Source organism: Ambystoma mexicanum, chromosome 2p, assembly GCF_040938575.1.
Source record: "Ambystoma mexicanum isolate Mex_15411 chromosome 2p, UKY_AmexF1_1, whole genome shotgun sequence".
Lineage (NCBI taxonomy): Eukaryota > Metazoa > Chordata > Amphibia > Caudata > Ambystomatidae > Ambystoma > Ambystoma mexicanum.
In genome coordinates, this window is record NC_090923.1 from 1,002,841,189 (window position 1) to 1,002,867,715 (window position 26,527).

Sequence of the window (26,527 nt, forward strand, 5' to 3'; positions counted from 1 at the left end):
CTTGACAGACGTTAGCAAGGCGGAGCTGCTTGTCAAAGTTTCAGCGGTTCAATGCCCGTGCCAATTGTGGGTGAAAGCAACAATGGAAGTGCTGAAGGATCCCCCAAAACACTGCAAATGTTCTGTACAATCTGTCCAGTGAAATGGGTGCCTCTGTCAATTATGGAAACTGGAAGGCTGGAAAGTGGGATGAACTCTGAGCAGTTTCTTGGCCACTGTAATAGAATCAGCATATTTACAGGGGTTGCCCTCAGTCCACCCAGAAAATGTGTCAATGACTAGTACTACTCCAAGGAGGCACACTTCGTTATGTCCATTTGGAGATTCACGGAGGGGCCATAAGGGACTTCATGTGCCCCTGGAGTGGTTTTCGGCTTTCCATGGTTGACCGGAGACTGTTGGGACAGTGAGCACAGTATTTCTGAGCAATGGAGGGAAACTTGGGTGCAAACCAATATCTCTGGACCTCTGAGGTAATACTCCGTTGCTTGAATCGGACAGAGAGAGCAACACATGCTACATACAAAAACGAGAGTGGGGGTATTATCTGGCCCGTGTTATCACGCCATGGGCGATCAGAGCAACAAACACATTTGTTACTTTCCCAGCCCGGTTTCTCGGCCTGGGGTGCCCATCTCGGAGGTCTGCCGGCGGAAAGAGATGCTTGGGGTCCTCAAATGCCAGGAGAAACAGCAGCGCATAATCAGGAGCCTGAGGTCCAAATTGTTTGCATGGCCATCTGCCAGCGCATTACCCTGCGAGGTGCTGTCTGAATGTAGAGTGTGGGCCTTGCACCTCACAATGGCCAACTCGGTAGGTAGCAAGATCACATTAAGCAGGGCTTCAACATAGCGTGCATCGAGAATGGGCATACCTTGTTAAATTAGGTAACCTCAGTTTCCAGAGGATCCCATAGTCGTGTGAGATAACAAAAGTGTAACGTGAATCAGTGTATATAGTGGCTCTGCGTTGTGGGGTGATTGTGAAATCCTGTGTAAGGGCAATGAGTTCAGCAACTCGTGCTGTTCACCGATCAGCACAAGTTGCTGACCTAGCACATTATTTCTCACTCGCCTTTCACTCACCAATGGCTAGTGGAAATTCCGAGCCCTGCTTCAACACAATACCAAATTATGGACTATGAAATTGCTGTGCTCATTTGCAATCTGGGAGTATAGGGAGGGTGTCATAATTTTGCATCTGTAGATAGTTCATTTCAGGACCCAATTGCTGGTTGATGAGCCAGCTATCAGGGTCCCCAGTCTTCGGTGTTCCATACATGTGCTAGGTTGGGGGAGAAGAGTGGTTTCTTGCCCAAGGATTACAAATGCTATAGGGGGGAATACAATTATGAAGGATGCCGCTAGTGATCTAGCACCTTTCATTACCAAGCTTATTACCACTTCCTTTACTTCCGGCACGATACCTAGCAACCTTAAGGAATCCTGGGTACTCGCACTCCTTAAGAAGCAAACGTTAGACCCCCTCCATTCCGACTAACTACAGGCCCATCACCACTGTGCCATTCCTGTTGAAAATCTTAGACAAGGTTGCAAATCTAGAACTTCCTAGAACTCAACCAACTATTAGGCTCCCGTCAATCTGGTTTCCGGCCATTACACGGCACAGAAACAGCACTCATCGATCTTAAAGCCCAAATAGACAAATTAAGAGACAATGGTAAACTTGCATTACTCCTCCTCATTGACCTGTCGGCAGCTTTCGAGTTAGTGGATCACAATGACTTATGTAGCCACTTGGACTCAGCTGCCCATTTCTCCAGCGAGGCAATAGCGTGGATACAATCATTCCTCAGCGAACAAACTGTAAGGCAGAAACCTCTGCAGTTCCCTCTGGGACCACTGCAAAAGATTTAAGACTACAGGTGGTTGGCAGTAAACCCAATTGGTAGAGTCTGTACCACCCAGATTTACCTGGTAGCTGTGGCTGAGCAGTCAGACTTCTCTCAAGAAGAGTTAGGCAGTATACAGAGTATTCACAATAGGTCAAAAGAACACAGTAGAACAAGCAAACACTGACCAGAGCTTGGTGTAAAAGAGATCATTATTTATTTAAAAACACATCTAGTAAAACACACTGGCACTAATATCAAGCAGTTCAAAAACATGGTCACTAAAAGATATACACTCCCTTCAACGATTAGTTAGACAAGTCTCAAGTAAAGCAACACTTATTTTCAGACAGCGGTGAGCGCTTAACGAAGATGGCACTCTAATCAATCGGTTTAAAAGGGAGAGAAAGGCAGAGCAAAGATAGACAGATCCAACACTTTCGGAAGAACACAGTAGGAGAAGAAGGCAGGTTAAAACCGTAAAGTCAAAGTTAACAAGGCCGGACCCACTTTAAGAGGCTCCGGTCGAAATGTTTCCAAGGTCACACGGTTCAAAGTGCCCAAAAGTCTCGCAATAAGTTCAGAAAGAGTTGGACCAAAAAGAAAGGGACCAGTTAGATGGTCAAGGCGGCCAGCCCAGTCCAGAAGGTTAAGGGATTATGGTTACCTTTTAGCAATCTTTAGAAAGGGAGGCCTGGCGGACACGGTACCTTAAAATGGTGAGAATGCTCCAGCGGGGGCATTTGTTCCTGGCAGCGGGTACAAGTCGGTGCTTCGCCCGGAGGAAGAGAGGATCTTGTTGGGGAGGAAAGCAGGAGTCTGTTGCACTGCCAGGGAAGAAACCAGCCGCGGAGTTCTCAATTAAAAGGCGCGGTCCTTTTATTCGCAGTCCAGTGGTAAGTGGCTATCCAGTTGCCGGGGTGTTTGGCACAGGCAATTCGACCACAAGACGTCCTGGGATGCGAGAAAGGAAGGTAAACTGGTTGTGCCCACCAGTCAGGGGAAGAAGACTCTCCAGCCGAGAGATCCCCTCGGTCGTTGGGAAGTGGTGAGTCGGTTCAACAGGGCTCCACCGATGGTGTCGTCGTAGCAGGCCGGCTCAGCTTCTCCCTCGTCGGATTTTCAGGTCCTGTGGCGACTTCTGAAGTTCCAGTCCAAAAAGCCCTGCTTTTATGCAGCACACCCCCATTCAATCAGCCTAGCTGTCAAACATGCCAAGTACTTGGGCCAATCACACAAGAGTGCGACTTGAGTTACCAAGGTAACTCAGTCCAAGGGTGTCTAAACCCCCTCCCACCCCCCCTGTGGTACCCAGACAGAGTGGCACCACTTTTGGAGGCTTCTGTGGAGAAGCCCGCCGAAAAGTGGAACACTTTGGTTTGGAGTTACAAAGGCGAACACAAACGCCATTTTAAAACCAAGTTCTGGCAGAAAATACCAGCCGGTGAATTAATATGAAATAAACCGGCGGTATGTTAGAGGCTATGTTAAAAAGTATTAGCCTCGAACAATGGGGAAATCCCATAGAGATATATTTGCGGTTGATTATAAAAAGTAGTATCCACTGCCACCAGCCAAAACTCAACAGGGGGGGGGGGGGGGGGGGACTGGACAGTGCCCCCTCGAATAACAGACCCCGGGTCAATCGAATTGCCCCTACCAGTACGTCCACAATATGATGGTTTGTACTGGTTCTGTTAGTAATTTGGGACTAGTAAAGCCAATGGTGACTTTACATGCCCTGGGACACAGTAGTCAGTCCCAGGGTATGGAGTCTATGGTGGGGGGGGGTCACTATGACACCCCGGGGTTACTGCACCGAGGGTGCTGTGTAACACATACAAAAACATATGAGACCCTATGGAGTAAAAGACCCCATAGCCCATGAAACACATTAACATTCAAAGGAACACCATAAATCATGTCCAAGAGTGGGGAAAAAAAAAACAAAAGAGCCTCACTCTTGGCAGGAGAAAAAAAAACAAACTCCAGAAATCCAGCAAAGCTGCTGGGGGACTCACTAGGGTAGGAAATTCAGCCTAAACAGAGAATTCTCCCTAACACGAACCATGAGGGTTGTGCAAAGAATAGATGTGCAGGTTTGTTAGGGCTGGTGCAATTACCAGATTAGCCCCCATGTGGGTTTGAAGGATATTTGCACCTTCTTATCTAGGGCGCAAATGTCACTGTATCTTAGTGTGAGGCATACATTGGCATTGTGCTCAGGCTACAATTAGCAAGGGTGGAGCAATGACCTAATTTGAGCAGTTTTAGTACTGGTACGAGAATAATTGTGCTAGTAACCGTGCAAATCTGGTATTGCGCCACAGTGAAACCCAGACATATTTAGCCCTTTCTCTGGCACTAAAACCAAACAAAAGTGGCCCATTGCCCAATACCATAGTGATAAGACAAATAAAGCACATGTCTCAAAGAAGTTCCCGATGGGAGGTGGGCAATGACATCAGAGGTCCCACCCTGGGCGACACAAGCTTGCAGGTTGGCTCAAGTAGGCTGTGCCTGTTAGAACAGCAGACCCCTGGAAATCATTAATAGACAGTGTCTAGAGGTACAAAGTCTTCAATTTGGTGTAAACCGCTGTTTGCAATGTTGGTGCCCATTGTGGCCTTCTAGGCATTGGCCTCTTAGGAGAGGGCAGTTAAGGCAGAGAAATGGCAGGTGGAGAAGTGACCTAATGGATATAAGTCAAGACGGGTTTGATGGGAGGCAATAGGACAGTAAAATACGTGAGCAAGGACAACACAAGACACTGCATCAAACCAGCATGAAGGGATCAAATAACTTTGAAGCTTGATCCATTTTGCTCCTGCTTGTGGCTTGAAACAGCTTCGATAGCTTAAAACAAAAGTATTACCAGAAACTACTTTTGACTCTGTCCATTTTCTAATGGTGGCCATAAGTGCATCAATTTTGGGACGTTGCCATGTATTTTTCCTTCCCTCGTCATTGCTCATCCTCCCTCAAATTTGCTTGATGGTTCAGAACTTACAAAGTGATTGTTATCCATTAAACGGAGCTCCTCCCCCAAACGTATCCGAGCTCACCCTTATGCCACCTTTTTAACCCAAGTAGCTGTAGTTCAGGGATACTTTTATTTTAAGTTTTATAATGTGCTAACTCACTTCAAACGTGCCCGGTCTGGGCTTTACAAGCCATGGGGTACCAAACAGAGGTGACCAATCTATGAGGAAAAGACAGCACAGCATGACGTTAATAGCTCGAGTGGTTACTTAAATACAATGGCCAGAGAGATCTGCTTTGGAAGAGAGGATTTCACAATGTGGGTAAAGCTTTTGCTAAAGTACCGCAAGTTAGAAAGATCCCGTGGCCTGGTGGTATGGCCATTACAATTTAAAAAGTCAAGTGAAAGTAGGTACAGGTCTAGTAACCCTTCACTTCACTTCCAAGGCCAAGACTGGCAGATTTGAGATAAACAGGTAATGGCCAAGTTTGGCCGTAGATGGAACAGAAGTGCTAGTCCTAGAATGTAAGTGAAGCTATTAAGTTAATGTACTGATGATATCTACAATAGACATTCTGTTTGTGGAACCAGCGGTTCGTGACTCCTTTCGATCCTCTACAGCAGGGTTGTCCAACTCCAGGCCTCGAGAGAAAGAAACAGGTCAGATTTACCCCTCATTAATGGTCATGAGATAAATTTGCATACAATGTTTCTCAATGTATGCACATTTTTCACATAAATATTAATGAGGGATATACTGAAAACCATTCAGGATTCCGGCCCTTGAGCTGGACATCCTTGCTCTACAGGGTGTGTGGAGCTTTAAGGGGAGACAGGAGATTGTTCCAGAGCCAACACTGCTTGGGATCTCCCGCTGTTTGCCTTTTGAAACTCAGGGCAAACATTTTCAGAGCTAAAGGTTAGCATTTTGGTTATTTTGCATACCACAATGCTGTGCTCCTGCAGCTCTAAAAGGGAAGTGAACTTCTAGTGATGGCTATTCGGTGGGGCTGTACTATTTGTGACTCAAATGGCAGATTCCACTAAAATCTGGGTATTGTTCTTACCCAATGATTGTAGTTACCAAATGATTATTGCAAAGATCTTGTTGGTAGATACGTGTTTAAGTAGGAGTTGCAGAGAATAGAATTACTAGTTGCAAGCGACTAGACTGGCATAAAAAGGAACTGGCACAATTAATGCACATATGCCACTTCTTACTCGCAAAGAGTCACTGATCACTCACCATTTGCTAATAAGTGCACATGTTTTTACTGTGTGTTTTTTGTAAAGGTGAGTTACGTCTGGGTTTTCAAACCTGTTGAAAAAATCCCAGGGCTCAAGTCACTCAAAAAGACTTGCAGCTTTCTAGATATGTTATTACAATATTTCAGGAGCAAGAGGACAAGCACTCTGGTGACCTAGATGTTCACCATTTACAATTAGGTTGCAATTCAAAGAAGATGGAAATGTGATTTGGACAAAAGAGTCCATTTGGAGTTGTGGCGAAAGTCTGTTACTGTAAATTGGCACCCGGGGCTCCTCGCCTGGTCTGGCAGTGATAATTGCTGTACCTATAAGTGGTGGCAATTTGAATGACAGTTCTACAAGCGACAGGATTTAATAAGAGAACATTTTTCTTAGAGGGGTTAATGCAGTGGTCTTCAAAATGTGGGGCTGCCCCTGTGGGGGGATGGGCCCCCTTGCAAAAGGGAGTATGGCGACTATTTGGAAGAGGCAGCAACAATAATTTTAATCAGGACGGGAGAGTGGGGGATTCTCAACCTAAAATAAAGTTTCAATACCACCATGCTAAGGTAAACATTATTATTTCGGTCCAATTCTGAATATTTAGAAAGAGTACATCAGAATGATGGCGGTTACGATTCCGAATTCAGAAGAACCTCCGACTCATCTGGTATAGTTGGAAACTTTTTGATAACTGCTCAATGTCGTAGGTTAGGGGCTTACAATGAACAAAAAGGGGAGAATAAAATTGAGAATTCAAGGATGCAGTATTTCAATGGAGAATGTTTTTATTTGAAACTTTGACCCTCTGAGTGGCATCACCAGGAAGTCGACAATCCAAGGTATCTCATCTGTATTTTAAATATTTACATTGGAGACTGATGGGTTGACGTATAGGGCCAAAGAAGGGTTGGAAATGGGGGTATACAAGCAGAACAATCCTGCAAAACCAGCCACTGCACAAGAAGGACCCAGTCTGCACAATGCACCAGGAAACTTCATCGGTCTAACGACACGGCCTAATGAGCGCTTAGGTAGCAGTCGAGGCTTTATTCTCAGCAGTGAAATTGCAAACTGAAGGCCATACTGTCATGAAGTGTTCTATGCGTCACCCATACTATAGAACTGGTTTTTGGAGCAGAGGGGCTGTGTACTGCAGAGATTTTGGTAAACATTTATCTCAAAAAGGTACCCCTACTCATTTGTTAGGATGAGTGTTGCGAGTTGGCCTTACTAAGACACAAAGCGATATATCAGCAAGAAGAGCGACATAACCTTATGTGGTGACAGTCGTGGAACTGATGCAGCCTTCTGTGCAGGAACCCTAAACTGTGCAGTGACTGCACTCTCAGACAAGTGTACAGCACTGAAGTCCCACCAATGACAGCTGTGTCTTATACTGCAATCTGATCAAAAACTGCAGGATCGAAAGTCACATCTCAGACAGTTGCGCGCACATACAGTACTCCAACAACATAGTTGAAAAGGTTGCTTAACTAATCATGACTGCTAACAGAATTATTTTCCTGTAATGTACAGCATATAATGGCGTTGGATACACAGTAATGCAAACTTTATCACTGTAGAGCCAAAAACTGCAATTTTATGCTTCAGGATAGTGGCGTCCCAATTCACAGTTCACGCCGCCTTCTAGCGCAGTTTTCCAAATGCAGCTTTAGAGTCCAATGACCCAATTTGGTTCTCTTGCCAGCATTCGCTAACAAAGTCAAACACAAAGTAACCCCACCCAACACAACTGCCAAAAAAAATGTTACAACACTAGCCATCGCTGCCAAAGCAATTATCATTTTCCTGCAATGCAATGTACAGGCTACAGTCTACCGAATTCTCAAACCACATTAGTTGGAGTCAATAGCCATGGCAGTTTGATGCTATATAAAATGCGTATTACATAACTCCAAGAAAACTGCACCATACAAAGATAAACTAGTGACTTTAGACCTCGACTGTCCACTGGGAATTCCCATGAATACCCAGTTTAATTTGTTGCGAATATAGGCAATATGATTAACACAGTGTGTGCATTTTGGAACTTGCGATAACTCGTCAGATTTTGATAATACTTTTCAGTGGGTAACCAATCATTCACTTTGTTTTCATGTATAATTTTAAGAACTGGACAAAAAAAAAATAAAAAAAAAATAATAATTCTCCAGAATTTACTCGAAAACATGTGAAAATAGTTCTTCGTATACTTAATCCAAAAAGTGACATTGCTCAAATACTATGTGCGTGTGTATGTATTGCTGCACACTAGCTCCTTGTCCTCTAGACTTGGGAGGTTCACCCAAGAGCTATTCGCTACTTATTTAAATCTCCAAATATACGGAGAGAGTTGTTCCAATGGTTGTCTGTAAAGTTTTAAAAGAGCGCCAAACGCAGCTAGCCTATTTTCACAGACTGTCTGGTAGGGTCTATGAGCAAGTGTTCAATGGGTGAAGCAATGTCGCATAATTGACTACTTTTAAAATAAGAGGCTCAAACTATGAAGACTTCATTTGGCCTCACAAGAGGTTGCTTAAGCTATGAGCACACCAGAATTTGCTAAAAAGGTACCTATATCTCTTGTGGGCTCCAAAATGGTTGCTCAGTTTGGCAAGACCCATCTATGAATTCAGAACAGGTGAATTGAGCTGGCAAGATCTGTTTGACATACAGGAGAAGGAGGGTTGTGGTGCCAAGATCCCACACAAGGTGGCTAAAGATGCCAGATCTGCTACAGAATAAAGTGGTAGTGCAAGGTACAGTACAGGCTTCACATAGTTCGTATTCTACAGTCCTGATGCAAAAACGTTTTGGCATTTGTGCTACAACAAAACAAAAAACAGCAATTGCAAAACAAAAATGCTGTAATTTTACTACATTTATATTGAATTCCTAAGAGAATAATTGCTCTGAAGAGGGCTCGTTGCCTTTCGTCACAAAGCTGCTTCCGAAATCAGTGTAAAACAAAGTTTTAAAAAGTTACTACCTATAAAAAGGTGAAGTCTAAAATTGTTGGGAATGCCAACATGAAGGTAGAAACACGCTGTAGAGTAGACATATGTCCCCAATACAAAGTACATTGCAGTACGAATTAAATCTCAACTCTCACTATACTCTACTTCACAATATTCATTTAAACTATAATAGAGAAGTAAACTACCTAAAGTGAAGTTCATCAGTGCTAAAGTTGCATTTGTGTTCCTGTGGAGTGGATTCAGAGCAATGCTGATTTGCTCCCCTCCTTTTCTTTGATGGGCCATATGCTAGGCATATTACACTATCACATAATCAGTGCGTATGTAGATGCACGCTCTTCCTATCTGTAATTTTACTGATCAGATCTGGGTATGGGGTTTCAGTATGCACAACTTAAGCATAAATGAATGGAGGAGTTCCAAAACGGATCAGAAAATGTCGATATGCATCCCAAAGGCTTGGTTTGTTTAGGTCTATGGAAAACCCAGTGCAATAAACACTGGCCTCCCCAGCAACATTTTCCGACATGAAAATGTCATGTAACTTCCCCATATTGGGCTTGGATCTGACAAGATTGGTTGCATGCTAAACGTGGTGAACTTACATAGACCATGCCAGATACATAACAAAACGTTTTTTCATTTTCCTACAGAAAGTGTCAAGTATCCTTAACTAGAGCAGAAACTACAACTTCACTATGTATATTAGTACAAGGAGTAACCCTGAGAAGGGTTGGTTATTCTCAATTCAGGGGGTGGGTAGAACATACTTCCCTCTTCCCCCAACCCACCTACTGGCCCTCTTCCCTTGCCCCTCCTAACCCTGCTGCAGCTACTACACTAGAAAACCTCAGCTGCACCATGGACACTAAACTGACACTCTCAAACAACATTAACACCATATGTTGCTACCTACAGCTCCACATTCTCAGACGCATCTTCCCTTACCTCTCCTATCCCCACAGAGTAACTGCTATCTTGTCCATTGTCCTCTCCCTCAGTCTATGCCAACTCCCTCTACCTGGGGGCACCGTTTATCAACCGAGAAAGTCCAGAACTCCGTAGCTATGCTCCTCCTTACCCTTGGCCCCAGAGAGCACATCACCCTGGCCCTCTGTGTCCTCAAATGGCTGCCAGTCAGACAATGGGTCTGCTTTTAAAGCCATATGCATCACTCACTGTGCCATCCACAAGACAGGCCCAGAATACCATCAACAGAATATCTCCCGCTACCAACCCAACAGAAACTTGCATTCAGGTACTGCACTCCTTGTAAACCCCACTTTCAAATCAACCAGAAAAAGAGGCTCCTCCTTCTCTGTCCAAGCCCCCACTATCTGTAATTCGATGCTGCTTAACATCCAAAGCAAAGAGGACCACTTGGCCTTCTGGAAGGCCCTCAAGACATGACTATTCCCCCTAGCACCCTGACAAACCCAACTCTTGTGCAAGTCAACCACATCAGGCAGGCCGGAGCAGCAAAAAAACGTCCTTGCAAACACCGAAAGATGGTAAGAATAATCTAACAATCTCCAGCAAAACAAAGGAGAAAGTCCATGCAAAGTCCACGAAACCAAAGGTCACTCGGGGGTACACTGGTACACATCACACCCCATGCTTATGGAAGAGAGACAAAGTCAAAGCCACTCACCTACACACATATGCAACCATACACCACACCACCTCTGCCATTAGAATGCAGCTATCCCTGTTTGGGAGAATTCTGATATATGGCTGATTTCCCTTACCTAATGAGTCCCTCAGCAGCTTTGCTGGATTTCTAGGGTTTCATATTTTTGCACCTGGTAAGAGTGAGCCTTTTTCCCCACACTTACATGTGTTTTGCTTTGTGTGTTTTTACCATTTGTGTGATCTTGGGCTCTGGAGCCTCACCTACTCCATGAGCGCTCATTTGTTTGTGTGTTACACAGCACCTTCAGTGCAGTGACACAGGGTCGTCTTTTAGACTTGCCACTGACTCCATGTTTCTGGGACTGACTACTGTAAATGTAAAGTTGCCATTAACTTTATGTAGTCTCTTTAAACTACAGACCCAGTACACCCCATCTTACATGGAGTATTGGGAAGGGTTAATTCTTGTCTGTTTCTCTTGGAGCACTGATTTGTTCCCTTTTCATCAAGACTTGGCTGGTGGCAGTGGTAACTACCCTATTTTTCATACCGCGGTTATCTTAAATAACAATGGTATTGTTGTAGGCTATTTTATTAGCCTCAAACATAACCCCGCTTGACCAAATGTATTTTATTCCGGCTCCGGCTGGGTTTATTCGTCATTTCTTTTTGTTAAAGTCTTTCTCGTGTTTTACTCTGCGCACCAAACCAGGTTGGGTTCCTTTGTTCACCGTCTTTTCGCGGGCTTCTGCACAGAAGCCCTCCTTAAGGCGTCTGAAAGTCTGGGTAGGCAGGATGTGAGGGAGGGGTCTTAGGACCCCTGCCATGGGTTCCCTTGGTAACCCAAGTCGCACTCCTGTTTGATTGGCTGGGTCTCTGTCCTTGCCAGGGCAGCCACCCTGCTGTGTTATTGACAGCCAGGCTGTGTGAATGGGGGAAAACTGCATAAAAAGCAGGTCTCTGGGACTGGAAAGGCAGAGTCGCCACTGGAACGAAAGAACCAATGAGGAGCTGACAGAAGAGGACCCCTACTGAACCGCCCGGTGAAGCCTTGCTGCAGCTCCGAATCTTCAGAATCCAATGACAGAAGATCCTCCAGGAATATTCTTCCCTTGAGCTGGTGGGATCAACCAGCGCCCAAACTTCAAGCCAGGACCCCTCCTCTGGTCGAATTCGCTGTACAGAGTTACAGTGGGCCGGATAGCCAGGAAGGTCAGACTCTGCTTGGGTTTTAAGGAGCGCACCTTTTATTTGTGGTTTCGCTCTGCTGCTGGTTTTCTCCGTGGGTAGCGCAGGACCCTCCAGTCTTCCTACTTCTTGTCAGTCCATCAGTCGCTTCAGGAACCGTGAGCCTGCAGGAGCTACCAAGAACGTCCGCCTCAGCTACAGCTCCCTCTCCGTTTTAAGGTACTGTGCAAATCCGGTTGTTCGTTTCGTTCAGCTGTGATTAAAGTGTTTGAAATATTTCTCCAATCCGAGAGCTTGTCCTTCTCTTCTCTTTGAAATAACTTTTCTGCCAACCAACCTCGGAACCCGTGGCACAAACTTTACTGCGAACTACCCTGAACCGTGTGATCTTGAGCAAAATACTTTTGTCCTATTGACTTTGGCCCTAAGCCTTTTCTACCTGATTCTATCACTGTAGTTCCTCTTGCTCAATTGCCCCGAGTACTTAACTGTTGGTGTGGTTCAATTTCTATTACCTTTGTCTTTCCATCCTTTTTAAATTGCTGGAGTGCCATTTTGCGAGATTAACTTGTCTGGAACTTATTGGGAGTGGTGTGGTGTGGTGTATTGAGAGTGATTTTTAAAATGCTTTACTTTAGTGAAATGTTATATAAAACTGATGAGTAAATAAATGTATTTTCTTTTACTAGGAAACCTTGAGTCAGTGTTTGTTTGAATCATAGTAATTGCTGTCCTTTGTGTAACTATTTGATACTACTCACTTGCTCTTGATATAAGTCTGGCTGCTCAACGATTGCTACCACGTTACTGTGTAGTACAGGCTTATACCAAAGGTGAAATTGTACTGTCACTTGTAGTCTTAATTGTGTGTGGTGTTCCCAAAGGGTACTGCATATAATTCTGCCCAACAATCCCCCACAACAAAATTCGGTCTAGCTAGATATGAGTCTATTACTCTTGCATACTCTATCAACTTCAAAGCACCCATCCACTTGCCAGCTTGACATGGGTAGCCAATAGGGACATGGCCACTCCTATCCAACTTCGCTTGGCTAAAATTCTCTCTCATGTTAAGCTGGAAGAAAGATACCAATCAAAATAAGGTAGTTATTATACTCACAAGAGCAAATGCATAATGCACCTTGCCAGGAAATATGACCACCAACATAAATGGCAGGAAGTTTGCCAAACCAAATTTACTGTGCCAATGAATTGAATACACAAGAAAGTGGTGGGTTTAAAAAGTTTTGAAAAAACCCTTTCATCTGAAATGTGAAAATAGGATAAGCCATTTGAGCCAAGTCACACATTCCATAATGCCAACAAGTAGCCATTGCTGGAAGTTCACCTATAGTTTGGAGTCACATCAGCATGGCATTGTGGGTATGCAAATTAGCCCAAAAGCAAGCCTCTTTCTGCAGGAAACCGTCTGTCTTAGATTTAGAAGGCAGTGCTACTTTTACACAGCTTAATCAACCCAAGACGACCCTTTTGCAAGGCTGTCAGGACAACTACATAACCTGGTTTCAACCTTATTAGGGATCACCAGCGGAGTATAGTCCTGACAGACTTGTGCCAATGAATATAATTACATTACTATGCTATGGAAAAATCACTGCCTGGCTCTGCACCAGTACAACGCCCACCACAAATGCAACACCTGTCTACTATACCCATCACAATGCCTTCACCAGTGACTGAGCCCAGCCCAAGATAGTTTATATGCCAGTAGATAGGCCGAACAGCTTTGACACTGAACAAAGTGCTGTTGCCCAGACTTCTTCACAGCCTAATCAATAAGAGGTGGGCATAGCTAAAAGCAGAGGTGTATATAATCCGGTTCTCAGTAGGGTTCCAAGAGAAGCACCCACTGAAACAAAACAATATTCCACACTGACAATTTAAAAAAATGCCAAAGACGCAGGAAGGACATGATGTTTTTGGTGTCTATTAACTGCTACTTTTCGTTGTGCAATCATGCTTGCTGTGCCAGTCATGCATCGGGTAGACTCATTACCTTACAAAACATGTTCACAACGACAGACCTTTCATAGCCATCTGGCAAAAAAAGAAAATAGTCGTGAACTTTCAGTAGTCAAACACAATCTCACATGACCCAATCAATTCAGACAAAAACTGCAAGAGAGAAGGTAACATACAATTCATGCAAGCCCATCTGGCAAGACAATTGGCAGAAACGATCTGTAATTGCAGGAACATCTCATTGAAAATGTAAAAGACGATATTGCACAAAAACAGGAAGGCAAACAAAAAGGAAGCAAAACAAATGTTAGTGACATTAGCTCACCACCATCCATTTGTGCCACTGGAGAACGGGCAGGCGCCAACACCTGATGGTTTGAAACTGCACAGCCCGCTATACTTTGCAGTAACCTTCCGCAGAGGGCCGCTGCCCCCCCCCTCACTTCCTGATGAGGACTTGGTTCTCAAGTCTTGCAATCCGAGGAGCAAGGAGTAGGACCTGTTGTCCGAATTTCTTCCGTCTTCACTTCTCTCAAAAGCAGGACGCAAATCCCAAATTTCACTGCTGGGCTCTGGCAAAAGGTTGCTGCTTTTGGTAACAATGTGGAGAAATCACAGTCTGGAACTGTTCTCTTATTGCAAGAGTGCACAGCGCCTTTGATGGATTTTGATGGATGGGATCATTGGTCTGGGAGAGCTGTTCCCTCACAAGGTTTTCTTCCTCTTCTCCTGTAAAAAGATATTCTAGGTTTAGACATGCTGCCAAATAGCCAAAGTTAGAGAATGTATCCGGTGTTAAACCACGCTCAACTTTCGTTCCCCCTCCCACCACCACATCTAAATGGCTGCAGAGTATCAGAATCTTGGTTTGCCGTTTCTAGATTTAAACTATGAGAGGAAGGGATCCCCTTAAATTCAACATGCATCCACAAGACCAACATGCTGTTGCCCTTCTAAGTATGGCAAATCCTGGCTGTGATCCCTGCCCAACCCTGAGAGTTGAGATTACTCTTTTCAGGACCTACCAACACCATCAAGTCCCTAAGTGCCTGTGTTATTCCCCTGTTTAAATGGGTTTTTTGTTGGGTCTTTCTTGTGCCCCCTTTCGATATGTTCTAGCTGTTCTTCTGCTGCCTAGAGTGTTTGTTAGTGCCCATCACATGGCAACTCTCCAAAACGCCGTGTGTAGATTACATACATGCTAATCGTCACTTTGTAGGATGGTTTTCTGCAATCTTTACTCAGGGCTACACCCACCAATTTACATACCTCTAGTTTGTATTAACCCCGACTTCCCCAAAACCAGTGTTCATATTCTGAACAGGTTGTCCCTCACTTATCCACTGATAAAGCTCCCCTCCCACGTGAACAATGGTAATTTGTCTCTAAGCTCCCCTCATGTTGATCTTTGGCTGTCTACCAATACAGCACCAGTTAAGGGTTTGCTCATCTCCTTCCCAGTACTGTGGGCATGGGCACAGTCCTGGCAGTCTCCAAAAGTGTCATTTTTGCAGGGGCTCCTTGATGTCCCACCCATACGAGAACATTTAATTCTCAAGATCTAGCATGCACAGAGAGTTGTGAATGTGTGCACTTTTGTGACATGTTTCAGCAGTTTGATGCAGGAGTCCTTCGTGCCGGCACCACCCACAAGGGCACAATCAAACTTTTGAGGTCAACACTAACTTCTGAGCACCATCGGCCATGCGCCACAGGGAGCCAGGGATGGAGGGGCGCGGGGCGTAAAGGCTACAGCCCACAGACGTGATTTCCTAAAGTGGCCAAATACTACATAAAAAGTAAAGAGAGGGGAATAGCTGCAGATATCACGGGGAAGGCAGCCAGAAGGAGAAAAGCTATTGGCCTTGCTGAGTTTAGGCCATTTATTTACAGAATTAAGGTAATTTACTCACTGACTGAATTGCTTATATTCAGAGTGAGAAACCGGATTTAGTTACACACAGCGATTTATTTAGACACTAAGCCTGAAGAAGCTTTAGTTCTAGTATGCAGACAAGACTAACTGAGGCAATGCTCAGTGACACAAAAGACGTGTGCAGTGCTTCCTGTGCTTGGCATTTCACCAAGCAAAGATCCTCAATATGGGTACGCTCATGCCTAAACAGCTTGGCAATTGTAGTCTAGGTGTGTTGAGCACAATGTCAAGTGAATAGCAGTTTCACAAGAGTGCTTAACCTCAATATAAACTGCATAACAGAATATACAGACATTTCATATAATCAAAATTGCGATAGGACAAACACCACAACTTTAGCTTTAACATTAAAAGATTTATCTTCTATTACATATTAGAGGGCGCGATCAATGACCAACATTAGACATACAATGTATGACAAAATACAAACTAGCAACATACATAACATGCACAAGAATGCTTCATGGTTAACACATCAATGTAAACCAGACACTAATTTAAACACGTGTCACTGCTGTTGTGTAGCAAATCCCCCATATTAGTGAACACATCCATAAACAGTAGCCTTCTTTGTTGCCCACTCACTTAAGTTTTGGCTCCGAGGACCCCATATTTCTTTTAAGGCCAGCCTTCTTCAGAAGGTTAAGTTTTGGTCAAAGGAGAAGTGTATGATGAATATAAAACGTGAATTACGAATGATTTATTATAAGACGCGGCAGGCAAAACCCCATCATATCGACAATCAGTGGTTCAAGAAACTGAGTTTGAGAAGTTTGAACACACTTAATTTGCAACGAGGTACTTTGATTAATCGTCAGGATCGTTAAAGACTTGTGGTTACAGGGTTGCCAGGTTTGCCCCTATGGCGTGCATCATGGCTGGACACCTTTTGCAATGGCTCAGACCAGCTAGAAATCTGTGGTGTGGAAGATTACACAGAGCAGTGCCAGCGGTTCAGATTAATTCAAAACCTTTCATCCATCACTTTTTTGTTTGGTTATAGGGTGCATCCTGGGAGCCACAATATGCTGAAGACAAAAAGGGGAACGTTGCGCGGTGGATTCGAGAGTCCGGAATTGTCCGAATTGTCTTTATTTGCCAAGGTAGCTTGGGCGAGTAGCACTGCGTGTAGAACTCAGAACCGCCGGTAGGTATGCGCAGCGTTATAGGTTCGAGCGCACCTAGTAATGTCTCGCCTTTCCCTTGCAGGAGTGGATCATAGCGTTGCGCCACAAGCTTAGGTTCAGCGCTACTGGAGAGCCTCGGTGGTCCCGTAAGTATGCACAGAGACTAGGTAAGTATGCACAACGTTACTGAGCGAGCGCAGTAAGTAATGTGTCTCCTTTCTTTTGCAGGAATTTGGGCGCTCTGACTACGAACCTTGATTCCAGTGTAGTGGGAAGATTCAGTGAGTATGCGCAGCGTTACTGGAGCGAGATCGCCTCTTTGTGCTTACAGGTGCCGGTGTAGGTTTCACCTCGTGTCCGGAGAAAGCTGCGGCGTGGAGAAAGCACGGAGGTTGATCCGGAGCAGGTAAGCAGAAGCAGGATGATCCGGAGCAGGTAAGCAGAAGCAGGATGAGTGTGTTGCTGATGCAGCTTACAGAAAGCAACACGAAGCACTGGAAGAATCTTGGGTGTGCCTTATATAGCCAGCCACACCCAAACACTAGAGAGCTCATGGACTGACATGCACTTCCTGTTTGGCAACAGGAAGTGGTAACCAGGAAGTTACTACAAACACCACTAAGGAATTAAAATAAGCTATCTGCTATGGGTTTTATGTGTGCCTATGCCAGGCCTGCCAGGCCTTCACCTAGCTTGCCCCGACTACGTGCCTGGTACCCATGACAGCGGTCTCTCTCTTTTTTTTTTTAAAGAGTTGTGACTAAGGATCAATTCCTATGTCCAGCAGCTCTAAAAACACCATCAGTATTGAACTGACATTTAAATTCAAATTGCGCCTATCAAGCAAATCCATGAATACGTGTTGTTCGACATTGGCCTTCCAGATGCAACAAAAAAAAGATGTCATCTATATAAAGTTTCCAACATCGAATGTGCAGAGAATGAGGGTTTTTTGAGAAGATACATTTACCCTCAAAGACTGACATAAATGTTGGCCAAACTTGGTGCAAAGACAGCACCCGTGGCGGTTGCTTTATTCTGAAGATCTATCTCTTGTCCGAAAACAAAATGGATGTAGCATAATATAATCTGTAACATCACCATTATAAATTCAGTCAGAACCATGCATGGGCCCGAATGGCCATCTAGTTCCTTAGCGAGGAGTTCCAAAGCCTCCAAATCGGGAAGATTAGTATAGAGAGCTGCAATGTTGTAGATCACTAGAAGTTCTTCTCAGGACAATATTCCAGTCCTTCTAGTAAATCGATTGCTGGCATTGTGTCCTTCAAAAAGGCTCTTGTGGGTGCCACTAGTTGTTGAAGGAATTATCAACATGGACACTAGGTTCTAGTAATAAACCACATAGGGAAAGTTTGGCCAACGGCGTTTGTACTGTTTTTATGGATTTTAGGAAGGGCATATATTACAGGGTTCCCTAAGTCACTGGGAGTAATAAACTTCACCTCCTTTTGTGTTAACCAGAATCCATACCTGTGGTACATAGATCTTGTGGTACATAGGTCTGCATCAGCAAGCTCTCTGTATATTACCATACCAGTATAATGGCTGGTATTTTTAAATAGTGTTTTAACCATCTCTACTAATTTGTAATGTTCATAAACATGATACACACCCTCCCGCCCCTTTGTCGGCAGGTTGTACAAGAATCACATTATTTTGTTGTAGCTCCTGGATTGCTCGAGGTTCTTCTATTGTGATGGGGGGGGGGGGGTGAGGGGTGCTCTTAGAAAATGGATGCCTATTTTCTAGGAACCATTTCTTCAAAGAAGAGAATCTCTGGGAGCAGGTCACTATCACAAGGCATCAGTACTGTAGATGGAACTGGGAATATTTTACTCCATTTTTTAAAGCTGCAAGTAAAATGATTTTTTTAGTAAAAATGTAATTCAAATTCCCGATTAGAGCAATTTAGAACTGGGAAAATGTATCTTAATTGGAATATTGATATTTTTTGTCATCATTATCTTTTCACCTAGTTTTTCATGCCATATAGATTAAAAGATACAAGTTTACTTCTTCCGATCAGGCAGTTATAATAGTTGTTTTTCCAGTGGTACTACGTGCATTACTGGTCCAAACATATCCATGGAACTGTGTCGGTGAAAGCAGGGGTGCAAGCTGCACGTGTCTGCTTCCTATTTTTTTGTTGGGAGTATTTTTACTCTGCATTTTTTTTGGGGTGGGGAGGGGGGTGGAGTTAGTTTCCTATTAGGGAGTAAAGGTGTCCGATACACCCCTTATCTGTAGGGCAGCAAGGCATGGAATTAGCATGTGGTTTGAACAAGGTGTAAATTGGCTCCTCTTTATATTCCTTCCTATTAAAAATAACACGTTGAACCTGATGCTTTGAAGGAATCTCCGAGTTCAAGCAGAGATACTGAGGACCTAATTCACAGAAGCGTTTTATAATGGCAAAACCTCATTGGAAAACATTTTGTTAATTAGGCCCTATGCCTCTTTAGGGGAGGGCAATTGCATGGCCGACATCCACCGCAACAATGGCACCAAACAAGTCAGGGAGCACATGGCACGTTCAGTACCCTGAGGAGAAACTACCCATGCTAAAAATATCCATTTTTAATCCCTTACTGAAGCCCGGACGCGTGTGCCATCTAGTGCCTCAATTTCGTCCCAACGCAGAATCCAAGTGTGGCAAAAACTGAAGTGGAACTCAGCAGATTCTTTAGAACCAACAGACTAAAAGTATTTTTTTAGTGGGAAGTAATATGAAGAGAAGCCAGCATACACCTCTTTCAAACCACAAGCTCATGTCACGCCTTGTGACAATTACATGCCCCAAGAGATTCCCTCGTATGAAAAAATGGTTCTTCGAGAATTACCATGCATTTTCAAAGAGCCCCCCCAGTCACATAACATCACAATCAAAGAATAGAGCAATCAAAGAGCTACAAAAAATAATTTGATTGTTATAAAACCCGTCAACAAGGGCATTTATGAACACAGCAAATTATGTAGAGATGGTTAAAACACTATTGGACAATACCGCCACTATACTAAAATAACTTCAAATCTTTCATTGAACTTGATACAACTACGAGACCTATTTACCAAGGGTGTGGATTCAGGTTTTCCAACACAAACTAAGGCGATTTTCCTCATGCTCCGAGACATAAAAAAGGTACCCTGTAATATATCCCATTCCTAAAATCCACAAAAACAGTATGCCCTCCCGGTTGACCCATCATTTCCCTGTGTGGTTCATTATTAGAACCCAGTGGCCAATTTATCGATTCATTCCTTCATCCACTGGTGGCACACGCTAGATCCTTTTTGAAGGATCCACTGTAAGCCAACAATTTACTGGAAGGACTGGAAATTTGAGGAAGAGATCCTAGTGGCTTGGGACATTAAAACTCTCTATACCAATATTACCAAATTGGAGGCTTTGGAAATCATTCTTAGAAACTAGATGACCGTCCAGGCCCACACATGGTCCCACTGAATTTATAATGGAGATGTTATGGATATTATGCAACAACTATTTTGTTTTCAGACAAGACTTATACCCGCAGAAGAATGCAACAGACTTGGGTGCGGCCTTCACACCAAGCTTGGCCAAAACATACATGTCAAACTTTGAGGGCAAGTATATATTCTTAAACTACCCTTATTCTGGGCGCATTTAATACTGGAAACGTTATACACATGGAAGTCTTTATCTGAAAGGGCAATATCAAACAACTGTACATATTTATAAATTAGTGTACTCAGCACAATCTGAATGTGCATTTCAGCTCAATACTGATAGCGTACCTTTTTTAGATCTGCTGATTGGCCTTAGGGATGGATGCTTATTCACAACTCCTTTCATCGTAAAAAGACCGCAACTCAATGTTGCATTATTTCAGTCGACACCCCAAGGCATTGAGAGGAAATGTGTCTTGTCAATTCTTGTGGTTAAGACAAAATTAACCACAAGACAAAATTGTACTTTCCAAGAAGATTACGATCCTTAAGCTAATGAATTGATTGAGAGACTCTCCGATAAAGGGGCACACCCAGAAATTATTGAACAGCTCTGCCAAAAGTGCAAAGTTTACCAACTGGGATGCTCTATTGCAACTGAGACAAAGCAATACTTCTCTAAACAAGATGGCATGCGTGACTACTTTTTCAAAATGCACAACACAAATAAAAAACAAACTGGTAAAATAAAGTCTGAAATTTGGTTAGATGCACAGGATGCTTTACTAAGTATTCCCTATTTGCCCTTAAACGTGGCAAACATTTTAGGAGAAAGTTCAGTCCACTCCAGATTCAGAGTAACACCACCATAGCCACTCAACACCCTTGAGGCCTGTTGGAACTTAAAGAAACCCTCTAGTGGACTTTGTGTGGTAACTGAAGGGTCTGAATTCACCATAAAAAACAAGTTTATGCAGCATGATTGTCACTGGACATTGACCAATTTTACCAACTGTAATTCCAAGAACCTCATACACATGATCAGTTAGGATATCACAAAGTTACCATCAGACTATGCAAAGTAAAGAACAAAACAACCTCAGCCCTTTTAAGCCAACATTTCCTGGACTATAATCACAATGATCAAAATCTGAAATGGATGGTTATACACATTAGCACCAGACAGAGACAACTATTCCACTTACAATAGATAATACAAATTAGAGCAAGTATGTATACACCACTTAAGGATGCATACAACTGGCTTAAATGATGATTTACAGTGGTCAGCAATATTATGTTAATGGCTACCTTTGCTTTACAATACTTTCAACATTTTACAGGCAGTGAATTGTACATTTAACCAGACACTGTGTATACTATGTTCCGCTGATGGGCTATCCTATTACTGAAACGGTTCCATAACATAGGTTAATAGGGTCAAATGTCACCCAACATACCTTGACTAGCCATGAGCATTACAGCTTCCCAGGTGCCAGTTGCATGGACAAAGGATAAGGAGGTGCAGTCCTGCGGAGAAGACACGCTGAGAGTACACTTTAGTAAGTGACTTACTGAGCGTAATAAGTATGAATACATATTCGAGAAGTGGTAGTGCTGAGTGGGGTTTACAACACGTTTTATTACACATCAGTTCGTAAGGACTACCGCCGTTTTGCAGGTGGGAATCTTGCACATGGAATTGGCCATGAACTAACAATAAGGTATGTTTTTCTTTTCTTTAAAAGCACAAGTAGATCCACAAAGTTGACACAGACAATATTAGCATATGGCGGGAATAGCCCTGCAACCTTGTATCCACACATTAATAAAAGTACCTTGTTGCAGATTAGGTGTGTGTTCAAACTTCTCAAACCTGAATGTTTGAGATAATGTGCCAGCCCTCTCATCAATTTTTAATTCAGGTTTTAGAGGGGGAGCAGTTGAGAAGCAGGTGGATGAAGACGTGAGCCGCTGCAACTGCGCCGGGGCCGCTGATATCCTGCCATCAAAATCCTGTTCCCTGCTGCAATTCGACTGGTGCAAGCAGAAGATATGCGCTATATCCTGCTGTAATTTCAGTTGAAACTGGGGCTGGGAATCCCTGAAACTTGGTGCCGATGGTTGGAGGTGGTGGGCCCGGTCCCATGCCATTTTGGTCTGGTGTTAAGCACGCTGCTGGGCTACCGCGATGGGGAAAATGGCACAGGAGACCTCCAGCACGGGTGCCCACTGGAGAGCGGAGGGAGGATGTCACAGCCAGTGAAGACTGGGCGAGCGGAGGCAGACTGCTGGGAGCTCGCCAAGTGAGAGACCTGGTCACCATTGAGACAGTTGCACCGCAAGGAACCAAGCTGTGGTGGTGAGGAACCTGTGTCCACCTGGTGGGGAGAGAGGGGGAGGGGGAAGGAATTACAGCCTGGCTCTCCGAGGCAGTGATATAACAGCTGGACTTGGGAGACATTGGGCCTCATTACGACCCTGGCGGCCGTGGTATGAATTGTGCTGGTAAGGTACCGGCACCGTTCATACCGGGCCACCACATTACGAGTTTGTTCGCGATTGGGGGTATGCACGTCTGGTCTGGCCAGACGTGCATAATCACACCCGCGAGCAGACCAGGATGCTAACAACGCACCACGCATTAACAGGTCAGTTGTTAACATCCTCCCCATTCCCATTGAGCCCTAAGGGGGCTCAAATGGGAATGGGGGCGTACCGGGTCCGGGTCCCGAAAATGGGAATTACCGGGCCTGCAAAAGTCAGAATGGCCCGGTAATTCCCTTTTTTCGGGACCTGGATACGAGTTTGGAGGTAGCCATGCCGGTAAAGACAGCATGGCTACCTCCAAACCCTTAATGAGGCTGGTTCTGTGTTGGCAGAGCCTAACCGCTGCGGAAAAACCGCTCACCTGTGACAGCGCAAGGGCAGGGGCCGGTAGTGTGCAACTGCAGCAGCAGAAACCCAGAGCATGTACTGGGCCTGAAAAGGTGCAGATTGACAGAGTGCTCGGCCAGCGGCTCACCGGGTTCCGGATCATTGATGGGCTGGAAGATAACGGGCCAGTGACAGTGAACTCCCAGGCGCTTAACATAGGGGCACGACATCCATAGCCCTGCATGAGAGCCGTACAAGTGTGCGCATTCAGCAGGGACACTCAGAGGCCCCGGGGTGCGGGACGCCAACAAACGGCTAGATGGCCAGGTGCTGGGTGTAGCACCTGCGAAGCCAACTAAGAGCGAGGTAGTGCAGGAAGCCAAATCAGGACAGAATAAGACCCTGCATCCTGAGGCGAACTGGGCTCGGAGGACTGCTGCATGCTCATAATCATGGCAACAATTCAAGTTGGCATTTCAAGGGACCCCAAGTCTCTCGTGGCTTCTGGGAACGAGATGGTTGTGGCAAGCGTCACTTCACCCTACAGGAATGGCAGTTGGGGGTGAGGGCACCCAGACGAACGGTACCTCCAGGGTAAGGGATGTGGGATATCTTCCCAACCGGATCAGTGTTTGAAGTGTTGGAAGTGTGGACCAGCATAAGCCGCATGGATCAAGGTGGACCAACATCTGGGCAGCAGGCCGCCTCCACCTGATTCTGAGAGGTGGACTATGACGAGCAGAGGGAGCAAACAGAATCCTGCCGGACCCGGGGCAGGGGCAAGCATAAAGGCTGCAGAGTTGGAGTATTAAGTGGGAGATAACTGCAGAGATCAAGGCTTGCCCCACAGACCAGTCACAAAGGGAGCCATGGTCAAAGAAAGTGGGAGAGCTCCAGAACACGATGGACCAGTACATCCTCTTTATCCCAAAACCCTGGCGAAAGGAAAGGAGAAGGTGGCTGAGCAGGATACGCAGATTTCCCTCACAGACATAATGGGGGCTATATGGGAATCCAGGGCCTCCGTGGAAGAAAATATTGGAGATCTTTAGTTAGAAGTCTTTCTGGAGGCCAGACATGCAGAAACTCGCCTCGATGGTGGGAGAGGCAGAGCAGCACATCTGAGACTCAGGGGACGCTGTTGGAGGGTTGGAGAAACAAATGGTGGCAGTCTCCCAGAAGCTTGCTCATCTGAAACAAAGAGTGGAAGACAGCGAGGGAAAGTCACAGCGCAATAATCTCTGCATCCTCTGGATGCCTGAAAAGGAGGAAGGGCCCAGCATGAAGCGATTCTTGAGCAATGACTGGCGGACCTGTTCGCCCCAAAGAAGCTTTCAAAATTCTTCTCAAAAGAAAGAGCACACAGAATCCAAACGTACTATCATTGCACGACTCCTGAATTATAGGGATCGAGAAGCTCTGTTGCAGGTGGTAAGGGCCACTAGCCCCATTACTTATAATGGTTACAGGATAGGGTTTTTTCCAAGACTACACCAGGGAAGTTCAGAAGGCCTGCCAGTTTTGCGATTCAGTGAAGAAATAAAATAATCTTGCTGTGGGGGCGGGGGGTGCAGGTCAAGTATGCCTTCTTCCCGGTGCAGTTGAAGGTGTATCATGAGTGGACGGTGCACCTCTTAAATAACCCCACAGAAGCCTGGTCTTGGCTGGAAACGCATGTTCTGTCTGCCCAGGGCTCGCATTGGCTGCTTCAGCCAGCACCCCACACATGGTTGGTTGCATTTCATTGTGTCTGTTTGATGCGGGATTAGGGTGACAGGTGCTTCATGTTGGGGGGGGTGCGGGGGTGGAGAAGAGGACGCTTTTATGGTTGGTTATAGGTGTGCATGGCTCTCCACAGCTCAATGCAGAGCAGGCGTCGGAACTGGAGGCCGATATTTCTGAAGAGGAGATTGTTAGAGCGCTTACACAGCTGCAAACGGGTAAAACGCCAGGGCCGAACAGTTTCTCGGTGGAAGTGTGGAAGCGACTGGGGGAGCTGGTTATTAGTCCAATGCATGGCCTCTTTGCAAGATGCAGGAAAGACGGACACCTCCCTCCAGACCTCAGAAAGGCCTGCCTAGTGGTCATTCTGAAACCGAGGAAGCCACCCGAGCTATGAACCTCCTATAGGCCTTTATCATGGATCAAAGGGGAAGCCAAGAATCTTGCGCGAGTCCTGGCAACCCTGCAGGAGTAATTGGCTCCCTTTTCACCCGGACCAATGCAGGTTCATGCCTTCACCTCCGAAGAGTATTTTGCCATACGTCAGGCAGCTACAATACCAGACCCACTAGCTCTGCTAACAGTGGATTTTGAAAAACCTTCAACACGGTTTGTCGGGACTCGCTCTGGGAACTCATGGGTAGGATGGGGTTTGGGGCAAACCTTTTGTCTTGGTCCGTCTGATATATAGTCCACATCCCCCCCCCCCCCACCCGAGGGGTCAGTCAGAACAGGATCTCCTCCAGGAACTTCCCCCCCTGGGGCGGGTGGTGAGACAGGAGTGCCCCCTTCCCCTCCTGCTGTTTAAATTGGCCATAGAGCCACTCGCAATCCAACTCTGGACATACCCGGACTGGGTGGGATTCAAATGGCCCTGGGAGAGGGAGGAAGCCGGATCTCGCTCTATGCAGATGACCTTCTGATCTATACGAGTAAGCCCTCAAGCTCATGCCCTACAGTAACCCGCATTCCAGCAGATTACCAAGACTTTAGCAGGTTTAGGGTAAACTGGCAGAAGTCAGTCTTTTTCCAGATTCAGGGAGGGGGAAGACGCAATCCTGCAGACTGCCCATATCAGAGCTCGATCTCAGGCTTCAAATATTTGGGCATTTAGGTGGGTCTGGTCCCTGGGGTCTTCCTTAGGCTTAATCTTTCCCCTGTGTTCGATACATTTGCACTAGACTTGAAGCACTGGCAGTCTATCCCGTTGACCTTGCTGGGCAAAGCAACTCTCCAAAATGCTGGCTCTCCCTAAATTTCTATAACAAAACGCTTCACTTATGGTTCCCAAAGTTTTCTTTCTCCGAACATTGAGGGTATCCTTTGCGGGGTCTTGTGGGGGGCAGGGGAGGGGGAACAGCCGAGGGTACCTCTTAAGACATTGCAGAGGTCAGTATGGAAGGGGTAATAGGCCTGCCTAATCTCCAATGATATTGGGCTGCGCACCTCGGGGCAGCAAATGACTGGCTTCATGGGGACACTAGGCTGCACCACATTGGGATAGAAAAGGGGTGGATGGGGGGGCGGGACCACCTAGACTGGTGCTATACA

At 45.2% G+C, this 26,527-nt stretch overlaps 1 protein-coding gene across 2 annotated transcripts in view; it reads right to left on the bottom strand.

Annotated features, from left to right (window-relative positions):
- The window catches only part of RELA (RELA proto-oncogene, NF-kB subunit), a 507,042-nt gene that overhangs the window by 428,761 nt on the left and 51,754 nt on the right, over positions 1-26,527 (bottom strand). For both annotated transcript variants that reach the window (XM_069644816.1, XM_069644817.1), the window contains exon 2: positions 14,193-14,596. In XM_069644816.1, the coding sequence (XP_069500917.1) occupies positions 14,193-14,202 (10 nt within the window). In that variant the 5' untranslated portion in view covers positions 14,203-14,596. The remainder of the gene's footprint in view (positions 1-14,192; positions 14,597-26,527) is intronic.